General features: G+C 42.7%; 1 protein-coding gene across 2 annotated transcripts in view; it reads left to right on the forward strand.

The window, feature by feature from the left end:
* Positions 1-15,310, forward strand: part of PIAS1 (protein inhibitor of activated STAT 1) — a 66,575-nt gene extending 51,265 nt beyond the window's left edge. The window contains exons 7-14 of one of the 2 annotated variants that reach the window (XM_027688197.1): positions 91-196; positions 1,605-1,678; positions 5,667-5,827; positions 7,507-7,637; positions 7,909-8,086; positions 9,169-9,311; positions 9,532-9,569; positions 11,042-15,310. In XM_027688197.1, the coding sequence (XP_027543998.1) occupies positions 91-196; positions 1,605-1,678; positions 5,667-5,827; positions 7,507-7,637; positions 7,909-8,086; positions 9,169-9,311; positions 9,532-9,569; positions 11,042-11,338 (1,128 nt within the window). In that variant the 3' untranslated portion in view covers positions 11,339-15,310. The remainder of the gene's footprint in view (positions 1-90; positions 197-1,604; positions 1,679-5,666; positions 5,828-7,506; positions 7,638-7,908; positions 8,087-9,168; positions 9,312-9,531; positions 9,570-11,041) is intronic. The other variant, XM_027688198.1, reaches the window with a different exon arrangement.
* The last annotated feature ends 474 nt before the right edge of the window (positions 15,311-15,784 follow it).

Consider the following 15,784-nt stretch of genomic DNA (forward strand, 5'->3'; position numbering starts at 1 on the left):
GTCTGTTAGGAACACAGAACAAGTGGTATAAAATACAAGCTGTCTGTTGATGAAAACAGTGTTTCCCTTGATATTTTGCTGTGTTCCCAGAACTATTCCATGGCAGTGTACCTGGTGAAGCAGTTGTCCTCCACGGTGCTCCTGCAGAGGTTGCGAGCGAAGGGAATTCGGAACCCGGATCACTCCCGAGCCCTGAGTATGTCTGATGTTTAACAGGGAAAACTGCTTTTTAAAGGGAGATTTCAAACAGCACTGTGCTACCCGAGGTTTGGACTTCCTACAGTTCCCTGGGTTTTGGGAATCTGATAGTGGTGTTCTTTGTATTCAGTTCCAATTCAAAGACTCAGAGGCCTTTGTTTGGATTAGGAGCCAGTCCAGGAACCCTGTTGACACTGGGAAGGGAAAAATGCAAGAGAATCTCTTTCAGTTCAGCCATACTGGCTTTGTTTCTTCAGAATGGAACAACTGTATTTATACAGTTAACTGGTAATTCAGCACCTCGGGCTGAACTAAATGCCTGACACTGAACCTCGGGTGCTGAGGAGGAAAGGATTCATCAGCACAGTTTTTGTTCCTCTGGCACAGGGTTTGGAGGGAGCCTGGAGGGAGATTGTCCAGCACAATCCTCCTCCCAACCCCCTCCAGACTGGAGTGGGAGATTTGCTGCCTTATTGTTTTCTCTGACAACAACGTGTTGGGCTAAGTTTGTGTAATAGAAACGAAAGCAAAAACTGCTGCGTGTTTGTTTTTCAGGGAGAGGGCGAAAATACCAACACCTGATCACTGTTCTTACTCTTTTGTGCTCAGATGATGTGTTTTACACAGCACAAGAAATAAATTAGTCCAGCAGTAAATGCTCTGTAGTGCTGGGCATTACCTTGTGCCAATGCAGTTTGATTTAAAGGCACAAAAATCTAGAGAGTTTCCAGGTGGTTTCTACTCTGTGTGTACAAGGGGAGAATGAGGGTGTAGGGCCAGTTCAGAGCAGCAAAAAATGGGGCTGATTTGTTCATTTAAACAGTGACTGCTTATAAAGCTTGTAAGTAAAAGCAGAGGATGGGGAGAGGTGAAAGACTCTAGAGATGAAAGGGTCTAATATTTTCCTGCAGTTATTTAAAACTCAGATTTTTTCAGAGTGTTTCTGATTCCCTGTTTCTCAACTTGCTTTTCAGTTTTAAATCACAGGATTGCTTGATGACTATTTTGGGGGTTTACAGTGGTCCTTGTGAGTGTGAGAGTTGTTAACACATTCACTTCATGTGCTTGAAGATAGAAGTGAAATCAATGTGGCTCATCTTGGTGGTGGATTTTAACTAATGGTCAAGTGCCAAGTTGCCTGTAAATGAGAGAAGCCATCTCTGTACAAGTACATTTTCTAGGGATCTTGGATTAAGATGAGCTTTTTTGCTTTTCAGTTTCTTAAATCCTGTTGTTTCTGGGCTTTCTAGAGAGTCAAGTCTGTTGGTGTGAGTGTGGAACAACAGTCAGACTCTGGCTTCCAGTAGAAAGTTTAGCACATGGTTTCGGTCTTGTTTTATTTCTTTATCACCCAATTTATGTTTCAAATTAACATAAAATCAACCTTTTCTTCTCTCAAATAACAGTTAAAGAGAAGCTGACTGCTGATCCAGACAGCGAAATAGCAACAACAAGCTTAAGAGTGTCTCTTCTTTGCCCAGTAAGTCTTTTTTTTATTCCCTCCAAACTGATTCTGGTTAAAATGTGGCTGTTCTGGGAGGTGTGTGTGGGAGAGGTTACCTTGTGTTTACCTGGTTTAACTTTGTGGGGATAGAAAATTCTCTCTCACCGTGCTTTAAAAGCCTGTGATACGCCCCTGAGGAAACAGGGATTCCATTAGCTTGGAGACATTATTCAAAATATAGATAAGCATACATTTAAATGTGTCATTTAAATCTGGTTCAATCTGATCACCTGAGTGTGCAGATTTGATAAAACCACTCTCAGGGGTAAGGTGGGGAAACCTGACTGTTAAAAGCAGCTCTTCAGTCAGTGCCTGCAGTCAAAGTGTTGAGCATCTTGTATCTGAAATCGATTTTATGTTCAATATTTTGAGGATTTAATAATCTTCACCTAAAAATAAAGCGGTTTTCTAGAGGTTGTTCAAACAAAATTTGGTTTATTCCAGATTTGAACTGGGAGAAACAGTTCCAAAGAAGGTGGAAGTGGCACAGACAACCTGTATCTTGACTTACTAAATGTTTTTTTACCAAGTAGATGCAGTGGGTTTATGTTGTCAGTGGTAAAATGCACAATATTAACATGATATGCACTTTTTTGGGACTTGTTTCAAGTGCAGTGCTTCAGAATACTTGCTCTGTGTATTGACTGACATACTATCTTTATTGCAGTATAACTCAACCTCTTTTCAAGATTAAGGATACATCTGTTTCCTGGTCAGGCTCAATCTGCTCGAGCTGGACATGAAATTCTCAGTTTTAAAATCTAAACAAGAACAATCTAAACTGACTTTATTCTTGCAAAACTGGAGCTTATTTCTCCAGCTATTTAATATGTTCTTCAAGATAAACTTTTAGAGGCGTGAGTTTTGCTTCATAAAAAGCACAATTAACATCATGGTTGCTTTTTATATGTCTGCTATGTTCTTATAAATCTTTAAATGGGATATTGTCATGATCTTCAGCCTTCAGACTTTCTCCATATCAACACTAAGGAAGATAAGGAATTTATAAGGAAGGTAAAGTTAATCTGTAGGAAAGATTTCTTGTAGAAATACAGATTTTTGATTTCAGTTGTATTTGATTTGTCCAAGTGTTGGTTTATGGATCATTCCATGGGATTTTTCTGACACATTTCTGTTTGTCCTCTTTGCCTCCAGTCTGATAAAAGCTCCTCTGCAGTGCTTTTAGGTGCATTTTTTCCTCTGGATGCAGATCAGGTGGGTTGGGATTAGAGCAGGAATATCTCCTACAATTTTCCCTTTAGGACTGCAGGTTTGGCAGAGCCAAAAGATGCCAAATTCTCTTTTGCTCTCTGAGTTCTGCCAGGGGTAAAACAACAAAACAGCATCAGACAGTAGGATGTGACTCTTCAGAATTCTCACCTTTGCCAGAATTTCCTCTTTCAAATGCACTATTTTTGTGAGAGACTTACAAAACAAAGCCTTTAGCAGACTATTCTGAGCATATTTGTCATTTTAATGCCTACAAAACAGTTACACTTGACTTTTTCCAGTGTGTTCCTTATTCAGCGCAGCCTGATTTTACTGCAGCTCTTGGAATAATCCATCCCAGGTTCATTGGGACAGAGATGGAACCTTTCAGCCTGTGAACAGAAAGGTTTTACCTTGGTTCTGACTGTCCTCAGGTCTGACCGTAATTTCATTCACACCCTCCCTATTTTTACTTGATAATTCATAAGCATTTGGCTCAGGGAGGATTTTTGTGTCTTGGATTTTTTGTGGTTGTTTTCTACAGCTCAAATGCTCTGAAAAACACACCCTGAAAATGCTGATTTGGTCTCCAGGAGCAGAATGAGAAATGAAGGAACGATGAGAAGGATGTTCCTTCAGCTCTGGGAGTGTGGGGGTGCTGCTCTCCCCTCTCCTGGCTGGGATTTCTATCCAATAAAATAACTGGGGGTGCTGGGTTTAGTCTCTCTAACCTTTATTTTGCCCTCAGAACAGCACCGAGGAGGAGCTTCCTGGGAATTTGTTTTGGATTGCTCCCGAGCTTTTTATAGCACAGAGGCCTCTGAGACCAGGGAGGGAAAACTGCCCTTAACTGCTGCCTGGATCCATCCAGGATACAGCAGCAGAGGGGCTGGACTGAGCCTGGATTTCAGGAAGACACTTGAATTCATGTTCTTTTTTTTTTTTCCCCCTGGAAGTACAAATAAATAAATCCTAGGCTCTGCAGCCGGAGCAAATATTTAACTGAGCAGAAATTCCAAATGTAGCCTTTTTACCGGGGGTTTGGGGGGATTTGTTTACAAATCCTGAGCTCCTGCTTTGGGTGGGTTTTTTAGAATAGAACGGGTTTTAGATAGAAGGGTTTTGTGTGCTTGGAAAAGGAATTAATGCAGCGTTTCTTTGGCTGCCAGGAGGCAGGAATCAAACAGCCAGTGCTGGGAATCACAGGGTTCCCAAAGTTGGGATGCAGCCCTCCTTTTAGGACCTTTTTGTTGTCAGTTCTGACACAGCTTGGCCAGCGTGGCAGAGCTGATCCCAGGGATTTAATGCCAAAAATGGGAAAGGAGCATCAACTTGTTAACACTGAATATGCTGATTTTTGGCTAAATTTAACTGCTCCTGAGAAATCAGAGACTCGGCTTTTATACCAAAACCTGGGAAAAATGTTCCTGGTTTCAACCTGCTTTTTTGCCCCAGGAGATGGGTATTTCTGTCCTTCGTGCAGCACTTGTCTCTCACCTTCCTGATTTTCATTTGGAGCCACAGAGAACCATCCAGGTTTTCTCTCCTGAGCTGGGAGACTTGACTGTGCCCAAAAGACAAATGAGCCATTGACCCACCATCTGGGAGCTCAGGATTCCTGACAGACACGGATCAGGGGGCCTGGCTGTGCCGGGAGTTGGTTATGGGATGGAAATAACGTGCTTGGTCATGGGTTTTGGGGGGAGGGGGTGCCAAACACATGGCACAAAAAGCACCTCCTGCCGTGGGGCTGAGGCTCTGCCACCACTCCTCGGGCTCTCCTGGGAATTCTGTGCCCCCCTCCCATCTGCTGGGGAGTTTGGGACAGTGACTGAGAGCCAGAGGGAGGAAAAACAAGCGAGATCCTGCAGCTCCACCGGGTTTTACTGGGAATGGGGTGGAGGGATTTCTGCTTAAGGGGAATAAAAAATATGAAAGCATCATGGAGGAAGTGGTGGCCTGTGAGTGGAGCCTTTGTTCTTGAGATTGTTTTGAGTTTGGGGATATTGGGAGATTGGTGCCATCCTGTGGCATCCCTCTTGTACTGCTCAGGATCAGCCTGGCCACGGGGCTGGGTTGAGCCAGGCCTAAAACCAGTTCTACTCCCACCCACTGCTGGGATTGTGTATGTTTTAGCCAAATAGATACAACTCCAAACTCCTCAGTATAAACAGTTCTTAATAAAGAATTGTTTTGTTGTTTTTTTAATGTGGGAAAAGCCTTGTTTAGACATTCCTACTTCTTACCTTTAGTGTGGTCAGTCCAGGCCCCTCCTAAGCTGCAGTGTAAGCACTTGGCCACAAAACAACTGCTTGGGTTTTGTGAGGAGAGGGAAACTTATTTCAGATAATTATGAAATGCTTTCCACTGTCTGATCAGTTTTGCATTCAGTGTAATGATACTTTAATGGTAAAACACTAAAGAAGAAGAATTCTTTCCAGGACACTGGTATGTTCCAGGTGCTCAGTGAAACCTGGATTTTGTTTCAGGAATATGGAAGGTTGTATTCTTAAGTTTCCTTGACCAAATATTCTTTAAAACATGATTTTATTCACTTTGATGCCATTTCAAACCTACAAGAATGAGGCAACAGTGTGTGTGCCACGTATTTTGATCAAACCTCAGATTTGTGTGACTTTTCTGGAGTAAAACTCAACCTGTCTCTGTCCTTTTTCAGACTGAAAAGCCCAGATGGTTAATTTAATACTAAAATAATATAATCTTGTTTTAATCGTGGGGTTTTTTTCTCTTCCAGCTTGGTAAGATGCGTCTGACCATCCCCTGCAGGGCCCTGACCTGTTCCCACCTGCAGTGCTTTGATGCCACTCTCTATATTCAGATGAACGAGAAGAAACCAACCTGGGTTTGCCCTGTCTGTGACAAGAAGGCTCCCTATGAACATCTCATTATTGATGGGTAAGTAAAGCTTAAAGCCAAATCAAGGGTGTGCCTCACACCCTCTGCTCCTTGTCCATGTCCAGGGCTCTGAATTCCTGGTGATCTGGCTGGGATCTGTTTTAACTCATCATATTATTTAATTTCCCTGCTATTGGTGAAGAGTTAGTGACCAGGTACCTCTTCATTCAACGTTCTAGAAGAACTGTGCTCATCAAACTATTAAATTTAATAATAATGAAAGGTATTCCTTCCAATCCTGGGTAAATTTTTGAGCTGTCCTGCCTAAAATGGCCTTTTTTTTCCCCATGTTCTATAGTGCTGAATTCCTGGGTGAAAACAGCACATATTCTTTTAATGGAGCAACTGCACAAAGCTGGTATTTTTTAATAGCAGACACGTTAGAGCAAATAAATCCTGCCACCCCTCCAAATCCAGGTACAATTCCATGTACAATTTCACACTTGGGGAGTTGCCATCTATACAGAGGGACACAGAGATTGATTCCCTGGTGCTGCCTCCTTGCAAAACATCAAAAAAATAAGGAATTCCAGGCTTGGTCTGTGCCAGGTGTGTATTCCTAGGTTTGCATTTGAATTTCTTAGAGAAGAATCTTCTTTCCAAAGAGTGATAAAGGAAGAGAACAAGTTGAGGCTTCTGAGGATACCTCAGAATGTTTGACTCAAAAAAAAAACAACCCAGAAAAAAAAGCCAAAACAAACAAACAAAAACATCAGAAGCAAAACTAAAACCCTGAGACAAACAGAACCCCAGAAAAACCCCTCAGAAATGATTTGAGTCTTTTTTAGGGATTATGTGCTTCATTCTGGGGAGCTTAAGGTCACTCAGGATCCCCTTTATGGCCTTGAAGAGCCACTCAGGGCTGCCCAGGCTGCTTTGGATTCCTTGATCCTGAGATTTCCAGGTCCTCTGCTTTGGATCCAAGAGCTCTGGGGTTCCCTGTTGGAGGTTTCTGCCTAAAATAGTAAAGCCAAGGAGCAGGAATAATTAACCCAACACGTTTTCCTTATTTCTTCTTGTGTTGCCAGGTGCAGATGTTGGAGATTAGCTGATCTAATTAGAGCATCCCAAAGAGAAGGTTATTGCTAGAAAATATTTCAGTCTGGGAAAGAGAGAACTGTCTCTTTTCCTGCAGAACCACAGGAATAGTCCTGGTCCACAGCTGGAATTCCCACTGGCAGTGATGTGGTGCCAGGATCCCAAAGTTTTAGGAGGTGCCAGTAGGAGAAGAGGCTGCAAGTTCAGATTCCCAAGCTCAGCATTTGTTAGGAAGTTTCAGGAGATACAAGCCCTTAAATTCTCAGCTGTATGGACTCCTTTAAAGATGGGCTTCCCCACTTAAGTACTGGCAAAGGTAAATATGGGTGAGGAGGAGATTGTTTTTTAATCCTGGTTCACGTTGGTCCTTTGTTTTGGGAAAGGGAGAGTTCTGTGTCACGAGCTCTGCAGGATCCCCCTTGCAGTGCTTTGAAAGAAATGTGCACATTTTCCTCTTAGATAATATTTGAATTTTTTCCACAGTTCCTTTTTGTCAAGGAAGCAGATGAGAGAAAGGCAGAGCAATGAAAGCTTTTGTTTTAACACTAATTGAGACTTGCATTGACTAATAAAGGTATCGGAGGAGAAAAAAGGAATCGAGCTCTTTTGGAGGACTGATATCAAATGTTTTTGGTGGCCAGGTTGTTCATGGAAATCCTGAAGTTTTGTACAGATTGTGATGAAATTCAGTTTAAGGAGGATGGATCCTGGGCTCCCATGAGATCCAAGAAGGAGGTGCAGGAAGTAACAGCGTCATACAACGGCGTGGATGGTAAGTCGTGTTCTGGGGGGTGTGGACTGAAGTTCCTACAGTGGGAACCCTTGAGTATTGATGGTTCTTTAAGCTCTCAAAATGCTCATTTTTAAATGTATATTTGTAGCTTTAATGATCATTTGTGACAAGTAATACCTGTTTAGGGCTTTTAAGTTAACCAACATTGTGTAATTTTGTCATCTGAGTTACAGCTTTATAATAAACTGTGATGTTCTGATTGTAGTGTTGGTTTAAGCTGCAGCTTTTTCTGTTGACTTACTTTGTATAGGATGCATAAGCTCTTCCTTGGAACATCAGGTGTCTTCTCACCAACAGTCAAATAAAAATAAGAAAGTGGAAGTGATCGATTTGACCATCGACAGCTCATCAGATGAGGAGGAGGAAGAACCATCTGCCAAGAGGAGCTGTCCTTCCATATCTCCAGCATCACCATTAAATAATAAGGGGTGAGGATAAAATAGGCCAGTGCAGAGAGAATATGCTCATGGTGGACAGAAGTCATAAATTCAAAATAAATTACATCTGGAAAGTTCTGTATTTGGGTTATATCCTCATTTTAGTAGCTTAGAGCACGTGGGTTTGCTCTCAGCTCACAAGGCCTAAGATGGGAATCACAACTTTGAGTTGTTAAGTGTGCAACACAATGAAATATTTCAGTTATATTTGTGAAAATGATGTAAAATGGTGCAAAAAATTGTGGCTTTCAAGTCTGTTTTTTGCAAGTCTGGGAGTGCTTTTCTTCCATAGGGAACTGGAAAAGCAGCACCTTTGGAGAGAGCAAGGAGAAGCAGGGTGTGGCGTGGGAGGGTGTGGGGTTTGCCACAACCTGGTCCCACCTGAGCAGCCAGGCTGGAAAGAGCTCCTGGTTTACATAAATATCCAGGGATCAAAACCAAGCCTAAACCAGAGAGATCCTGTTGTTGGAGTGATTCCTCCTCCAGGAATGGGAGTGACTCAGTGACCACTTAAAACTCCTCAAGACCTTTTTTTTTCTGTCCTTATTTGCTGATTACCTTGTAGGGTATCAGTGTTGTGTTGTTCCACTGATTCCTGGGGGGAATTTGGGGTTCAGGATTCCTTTGGGAGTGTCTGGTCCTGGCTTGGGAGTATCAGTAACATATTTAGAGCACAGATCCCAGTGCCATTTACAGGGAGAGTCCTCAGTTTCTGCTATTTGAGACTGAACTTTCCTTTTAATTTTGCTGAATTTCACCTGTCTTGGACTGAATTAACCCTCCTGATAAAGGGTTTTCCTGTGGGAAAGCCTGGGGAACATGTGTTGCTCATGTTTCTTCCAGTTCCCTTCAAGATCCATTGAGGTGCATTTGTGAAGCTTTGACATTTAACAGGGGAGCTGTTGCACATCTTTCACAAAGTTCTCAATGCATTTTGAATCAGGGAGTTAAATTGGGAAAATTTAAATTTAAATTTGAATTAGGAGCTAAATTTGAAAATAAGCATCCCCTGCATGGGACAACAAGAAAGCCAAGACTCTTCTGTGTTTGTAACAAGCCTTTGTTTCCTGCAGCATTTTGAATTTACCCCATCAAGCATCTCCTGTGTCAAGAACACCAAGCCTTCCTGCTGTTGACACCAGCTACATCAACACATCACTTATCCAAGACTACAGGCATCCATTCCATATGACACCAATGCCTTATGACTTGCAAGGTGAGCTTCTGGCTCTACACCTCTAAATACAGCTCTCCAAGCAATAATAACTATTGTAAAAGAAAACAAAAATAGGTTAATATCTCTGGTAGTGAAAAAAATCTGAAGTGTCATCAATGTTATGCTGGTTTTATTTCAAAATAAAAGGTGAAGAAATGAGGAGGGGCTTTTCTTTTTTTGTTTCGAGAAGCTTAATTTTTATTTTTTTGTCTCTTCACAGGTTTAGATTTCTTCCCTTTCCTGTCAGGAGACAATCAGGTAAGTCAAGGCAAATCAAGTCCTGGGGCAAACATTCTTTTCCAAGGCAGGACTTGCTGGCCTGGCTGTGTAGGAGCAGATTGATGATGTAGGTGTGAAATCAGGGAGGCTGCAGCTTTATTTTATACACACAAAACTGTGACCAAACACAAGCATTGCCTAAACAGAGGTGAAGGATGAGGCACAACAAAAAACAAACAGTTTGGTGTCCAAGGGTTAAGCTCAGCAGCCAGTTTTTCTTGTGGGATGACCCTGGGCTGGGGCTGAAGGTGCAGCAGCACCTCCTTCATTTTTCAGCCCTGAGGTCCCACCTCTGGAACTCTGGACAGTCCTGCTTTGGTCACTTTTCCTCCAGGAAAAGAAGGGGCTGGGGTGTCCTACCTGCCCTTCCTGCAGTGCCAAGCAGGAAAATGGCACTAAATATAGAGGGATTCTTTCATATCTTAATTAAGAGCAGAGCCTGCACTCTAGAATTTGGATTTAGGAACATTCACTAAAACACAGGTAGGTGAATTACTCTGAAACAAGGAGTGCTGCACTGATAGTGCCAGTGCAGAAATGTTGGGGAGCAGCAAGGCTGAACAGCCTGAATGTTTCATAAAGAGCAAAATTACCCCACAGAAAAGTTGTATTTAAAACCTGATCCCTGATAGCTCAGGCTCCTGCCTTTCAGGGGCTGCCCCAGAGAGAATAACCTGGGACAGCCCTGGCTCCATCCTGTGGGAATAAACTGACTGTAAATGCATTTTTCACAGAGTTTCCCCAGCTGGGGTTGATCTCTGACTTTTGAGGGGATGGCACAATATTTTTTTTTTCAATTTCGGGGAATTTTGCCACCAGGGAGTTTTTTTGAAGAGGTAAAACAGTGCTGCTGCTTCCCCTTCCTTCCTGGGTTGGGTGTGTGGCCAGTCCTGTTCCCTTGGTAGTGTTTGCTCTTACCAACACCAGTATTTCCAATTCCTTTTGGAATTCTCAAGGCAGTTTTGCAATTCTGAAGCCAGTTTTAGGATTCTGAAGCCAGTTTTAGGATTCTGAAGCCAGTTTTGAAATTCTGAAGCCAATTTTAGGATTCTGAAGCCAGTTTTGAAATTCTAAAGCCAATTTTAGGATTCTGAGGCCAATTTTAGGATTCTGAAGCCAGTTTTGAAATTCTGAAGTTCTGAAACCAGTTTTGAAATTCTGAAGCCAATTTTAGGATTCTGCAGCCAGTTTTGAAATCCTGAAGCCAGTTTTAGGATTCTGCAGTCAGTTTTGAAATTCTGAAGCCAGTTTTAGGATCCTGCAGCCAGTCCCTCTTGGCTTCAGCCGCGCAGGGCCGCGGAGCTAAAAATCCACCGAGTCGCCCCCTCGCCAAAAACCTCGTGAAACCCCGAACCTGGCAGAGCTTTAGCTTAACAAACCCCTTCACTTTGTGCTGCTCTGACTCCGACCTGTCCTGTGTCTGAAGTTTAACTTGTTGTTTTTCCCCCCAGCATTACAACACCTCCCTCCTTGCTGCCGCAGCCGCGGCGGTTTCCGCGTCCGATGATCAAGAACTTTTACACTCCCGTTTTTTCCCCTACACTTCATCCCAGATGTTTCTCGATCAGCTCAATGCAGGAGGAAGCAGTTCCCTGCCAGCCACAAATGGTAGCAATAGTGGCAGTAACAGCAGTCTTGTTTCCTCCAACAGCCTGCGAGAGAATCATGGGCATCCCGTTGCAAGTAGGAGCAGCACGGACACGGCGTCAATCTTTGGTATCATACCAGACATTATCTCATTGGACTGATCCTTTTTGGACAGAGGAAATCTTTGTGCTTGGTTTTACTTTATGTTAGAAACATAAGATGGAAGTTTGTTTTGGTTTTGGTTTTTTTTTTTTTAGTTTCGTTTCGTTTTCGTTTTTTTTCTTTTTTTTTTCCTTTTTTAGGGGGAAAAAAAAATTTACGTGTACAGAGAACAAAAGTATATTTTCAGTTTTACTTTTGTATATAAACCTAAGATGGCCTCACTGGTAAAAATAAGAAAAAAAAAACACAAAACGACAAAAAAAAATAACAAAAACAAAGAGCTTCAGTTCATTTTTATGGATGCTGAAGATTTTACACCTGTGCATTTGTCATGTGAGTTTCTTTTTCTTTTTTTCCCCTCTAGTTTGGACACAAATGGCATTATTTTCCTCACAGTAACATAACCAGGAAAGGAGCTGAACTTCTAAAAGTTCAAGCTTGGGAGAGAGGGTTTTTTCTCCTCTTGGAGACATTTCCCTTTGCTGGTGGAATTAATTCCCCCATCCCACGTTCAGTGGAGATTTTATTGTGCTTAAAGCAGAGTAGACCCTGCTCTGCTTCCCTTCTGTTTGCAGGACAGAGCCTTTCAGGAGTGGGTTTGGTTTTTTAGGAGTTTTTTGTCATCTCTGCATGACCCTTTTATTCAGACAACTTTTGAATTCCACACTTCAGTCGAGCACTTGGCAAGTTCATCAGTGACAGGACTGGAGGGAAAGGCAGGAAAGCTGAGTCGGGGAGGGTTAGGTTGGATCTCAGGAGAAGGTTGTTGAGCACTGGAACAGCCTCCCCAAGGTGTGGTCACAGCTCCAAGCCTGTTCAAGGAGTGTGGAAACAACACTCTCAGGCGCACACGGTGGGTTTTGGGGTGTCCTGTGCAGGGCCAGGAGTTGGACTCGATGATCCTCATGGGTCCCTTCCAACTCAGCATTTTCCAGGGCTCAGTTATTCCTGAGGGCCAACAAAATCCCAGGCTGAGGAATTCCTTGGCTCTGCTTCTGTGGGACATTTTTATGGAGTCCAGCCCCAAATCCCCGCATCAACACGTTGGACTGGAGGGTTTTGTTTCTAAGAACTTCCTATAAAACCCTGTTCCAATAACTTTAAGATCTTAATCAGCAAAATGCTGAGCATGTGTCAGTTTGAAATCTGTGGAGCTGCTTGTGCTTTCACCTTAGCCATGCCTGTAGCAATGGCCTTGGGAATCAGGGCCTGCCTTGTTCCCTCTGGAAAAACCTCCTTTTAGCTGCAGTAGATCAAAAATTTCTGCTTCCAAGTGAACTTGTCAACCAAATACAAGGAGAAAATCCAAATCCCAGCACACTCTTGCATGGTTTGTGCAGCTGATCATGCTCTTGGGCTGCTGAGTTCACACCCATCCCGATGAATATTCAGTGTTCAGTGTGAGTCTGAAACCAAAACCCAACCCAAGCAACCACCCACCTGGATCCCAGGGACTCCCTATCCAAGTCTTTTAGGGAAGTGGCTTTCGAAATTCAGTTTTCTCTCTTTGGCCTTGGAATTCTTTTTGCTTTCCCAGATTTTTCAGTTGAACTTGGAGCCATATTTACTTCCTGGTTTCTTTTTTTTTTTAACGTTGTGCATGACATAGGAAAATCTTTTTTTTTAGAACTGATGGGTCATTTGGGCTGATCTGTTCTTCTTAAAGAGTGACAAATGTGTAAATAGCTGGAATGCAGTTTTTCAAGAGATTCTTTAAAGTCAGAGAAAGGGGGAGGGAAGGAAGTTGATTCTCTTGTGTCCCAAAGTCCACGTCAGAGAGAGTTTAATATTTCCTCTGGCGTGAAAAATATTTTTATAACTGGTTGAAAGTGCAGGTAACAAGTTTATCAGGAAAAGAGAGTTAAAGGAATACTACAATTAGCAGATTCTTGTCTGAATTTTTCATGTCCAAAACTGTTGATTGCAGCTCTTCGCTTTGAGCATTGACAAGGGCCACCTTTTGCCTATGAAGTCGTCTCAAAAAATCTCGCATTGATTTTAAGAAAAAAAAAAAGGAAAAAAGAAAAAAAAAGGAAAAAAGGTTTAAAAAAAGGAAAAAAAGAAAAAAAAAATCTTTAATCCAAGTAGCATTAGGTATTGCTGTATGATCAGTCGTATGGTTATTTGAAAGGTTCACATTATGTGGCATCAAAATCGTTTTTAGTGTTTTTACAGCATCCCTCTGCCACTAAATAGTTGACTTGAATTTTGCAAAACAAAATGTTTGTGTTTATATGTATATGTGTGTGTATATATGTATTTATAGATCCGTGTGTGTGAGTTCAAAGTGAGTTAAATAGTTTTTCCCATGCATGTGTATTTCATACATATCTGGCTGATATATATATTTCACCATACACCAATTTTATAATTTATTAAATGTCAGTTAAAAAAAAAATAAAATAAAAGGATAGAAAATGGGAAATACTTATTTTTTAAACAGTCTGATTTTGAAGTGATTAAACCTACACTAGGAATATATCTCATACATTGTAGTCATGGATACTAACCTGGTAACTTCAGAGCATATTTGCTATGATCTTTGTAAATCTGGAGTGTGGCTGCCCTGGGTGTTCCAGGAGCGTGTCCCAGGCTCTGGAACTCCAGGAATCCGGGAGAGCCCGCAGCTGCTTTTCCGACGCTCGTGGCGACGTTTCCATTGACTGTGTTGTTACAGACGACCCGAAGAGCAGCTTTGTGTCACTTTTTTTGGTATTAAAATCTTGTTATCGCATCCAAACTGACCCGTGGGAGTGTGTGGTATCCCGGGATGAGGGGATTGATGCCTGGTTTTGGGAAGGTGAGGTCGGCCGACGGCGTCTTCCAGTTCCTGCCGGTGCCCCCCTGGGGGAAAGGCTCTCAGTGCCCCGCTGGCATTTTTAACCTCATTGCTCTGCAAAGAAGGGCCAGCAATGGTCTCCAGTCCTCCTTTGTGGTATTATCCATGTGCTTTGTGAGTATTCCTGTGTCGTGCCCGGGTGTTCCCTGGAGCTGGGTAATTCTCTGTGCCTCTGACCACAGTGAACGTTGCTTGGTAGAAGTCTCAGTCTGAGTTCTCCACCATTCCCCGCAAACCTCACCCCAAAAGTTGGCTCCTTTAGGTCACAAGTCCTGGCTTGTGCTCCTGCTCCGTTCCCTGCAGATGGCAGTTGCTGTGATCCTTAGGATAGCGGTCCCTTATCCCAAAATCCTTCCCTGAGAGGAGTGGGATGTGCAGGCACGTGTGTTCCGCAGAACTCCGTGTGTCTGTGCACGCACAGCTCCTGGAGGAGCAGGGTGGCTTTGAGTCACTCCTGCATCCTTTAGAAGATGAAAACCCACACTAAACTATCCCTTAAAAACTTCCCAGCACTTCCTTAGGGATGGAACAGCAATCCCAGGCTTCCCCCTCCTCTCCTTCTCCCCCAACCCTTTCAAGGATGGGATGGCTGATGGCTTTTCCTTGGACTCTGGTGGACCTGCCTCCCAAAGCAGAGCTGAGGACTGTGAGGAGAACGTTTGAAAAGTTAATTTTTATTGCAGTTTAACATTTCAGGGTTTTAAGCACATTTTAAATAGAAAAGATTTTGGTTTTATCAGTGTAACTTGTTTTCTTTTCTTTTTTTTTTTTTTAACAGAACTTAGATTTCTAACAAGGGAAAATTGCTGGTGGTCCCCGAAAGTGCTGCTGTTAATTGTTTTAATTAACAAAGGGAAAAAAATGTATATAAGCAGAATATTAAAAATTACCATTAATTCCATGAATTTAAACCTGTCATTCATTGCCTTAAGACTTTTCTCCTAGTTTCCATACTTTGGCATGCCAAACCAGTAAATGGCTTTTAAAAATGTATAGTAGACCAATGTCAGTTTGTATAAAAGTACCAAGTGAAAATATTTATTATATGCATTGGAAAAAAAAACCTGGTTTACCTATTGAATGTTACCTGTTTCTGTAGAAATCTTTAGATGTAATAAAAAGCATTCAGTTATGTTGTGTTTCCTGAGGGGGGGAAAAAAGGGAGGGAGGGGGCAGAGGGTGATTCCTGTGGTTCTTTTGGACCTGGAATGCTTTGGTTTTAGTTGTTTGTGTCTTGGGGTGTCTCACTCCTGTCCCTCCAAGCTCTGCCAGCCCTGCTTTGTTTCCTGAGTGTGGCTGAGTGTGATTCCTCTTTGCCAGCTTTCCTTTGGGAATGTTCCCCCCTCCCCAGCCTGTTGGGATACAGCTGCCTTCTGGAGTAATCCAGAGGGATTGGGAGCTGCCCAGTCCCCGTGACATCCAGGCTTTTCCACTGTGTGTGTGAAAGGATTTGTTCTCCACTGTCCTGGGTAGTGGGGAGTGATTGGATCAGTTGGAATTCGGCTGTTGGTGCCCACTGGGAACAAGTGCTCTCGGTGAACTCCTGATGATGCTCAGTGAGGGGTTTGCTGTGTCCTGGGGCTGGTGGAGCAAAGTTCTGGAGAGC

The sequence above is a fragment of the Neopelma chrysocephalum genome, unplaced genomic scaffold, assembly GCF_003984885.1.
Source record: "Neopelma chrysocephalum unplaced genomic scaffold, ASM398488v2 Primary Assembly neopelma1_75, whole genome shotgun sequence".
NCBI lineage: Eukaryota > Metazoa > Chordata > Aves > Passeriformes > Pipridae > Neopelma > Neopelma chrysocephalum.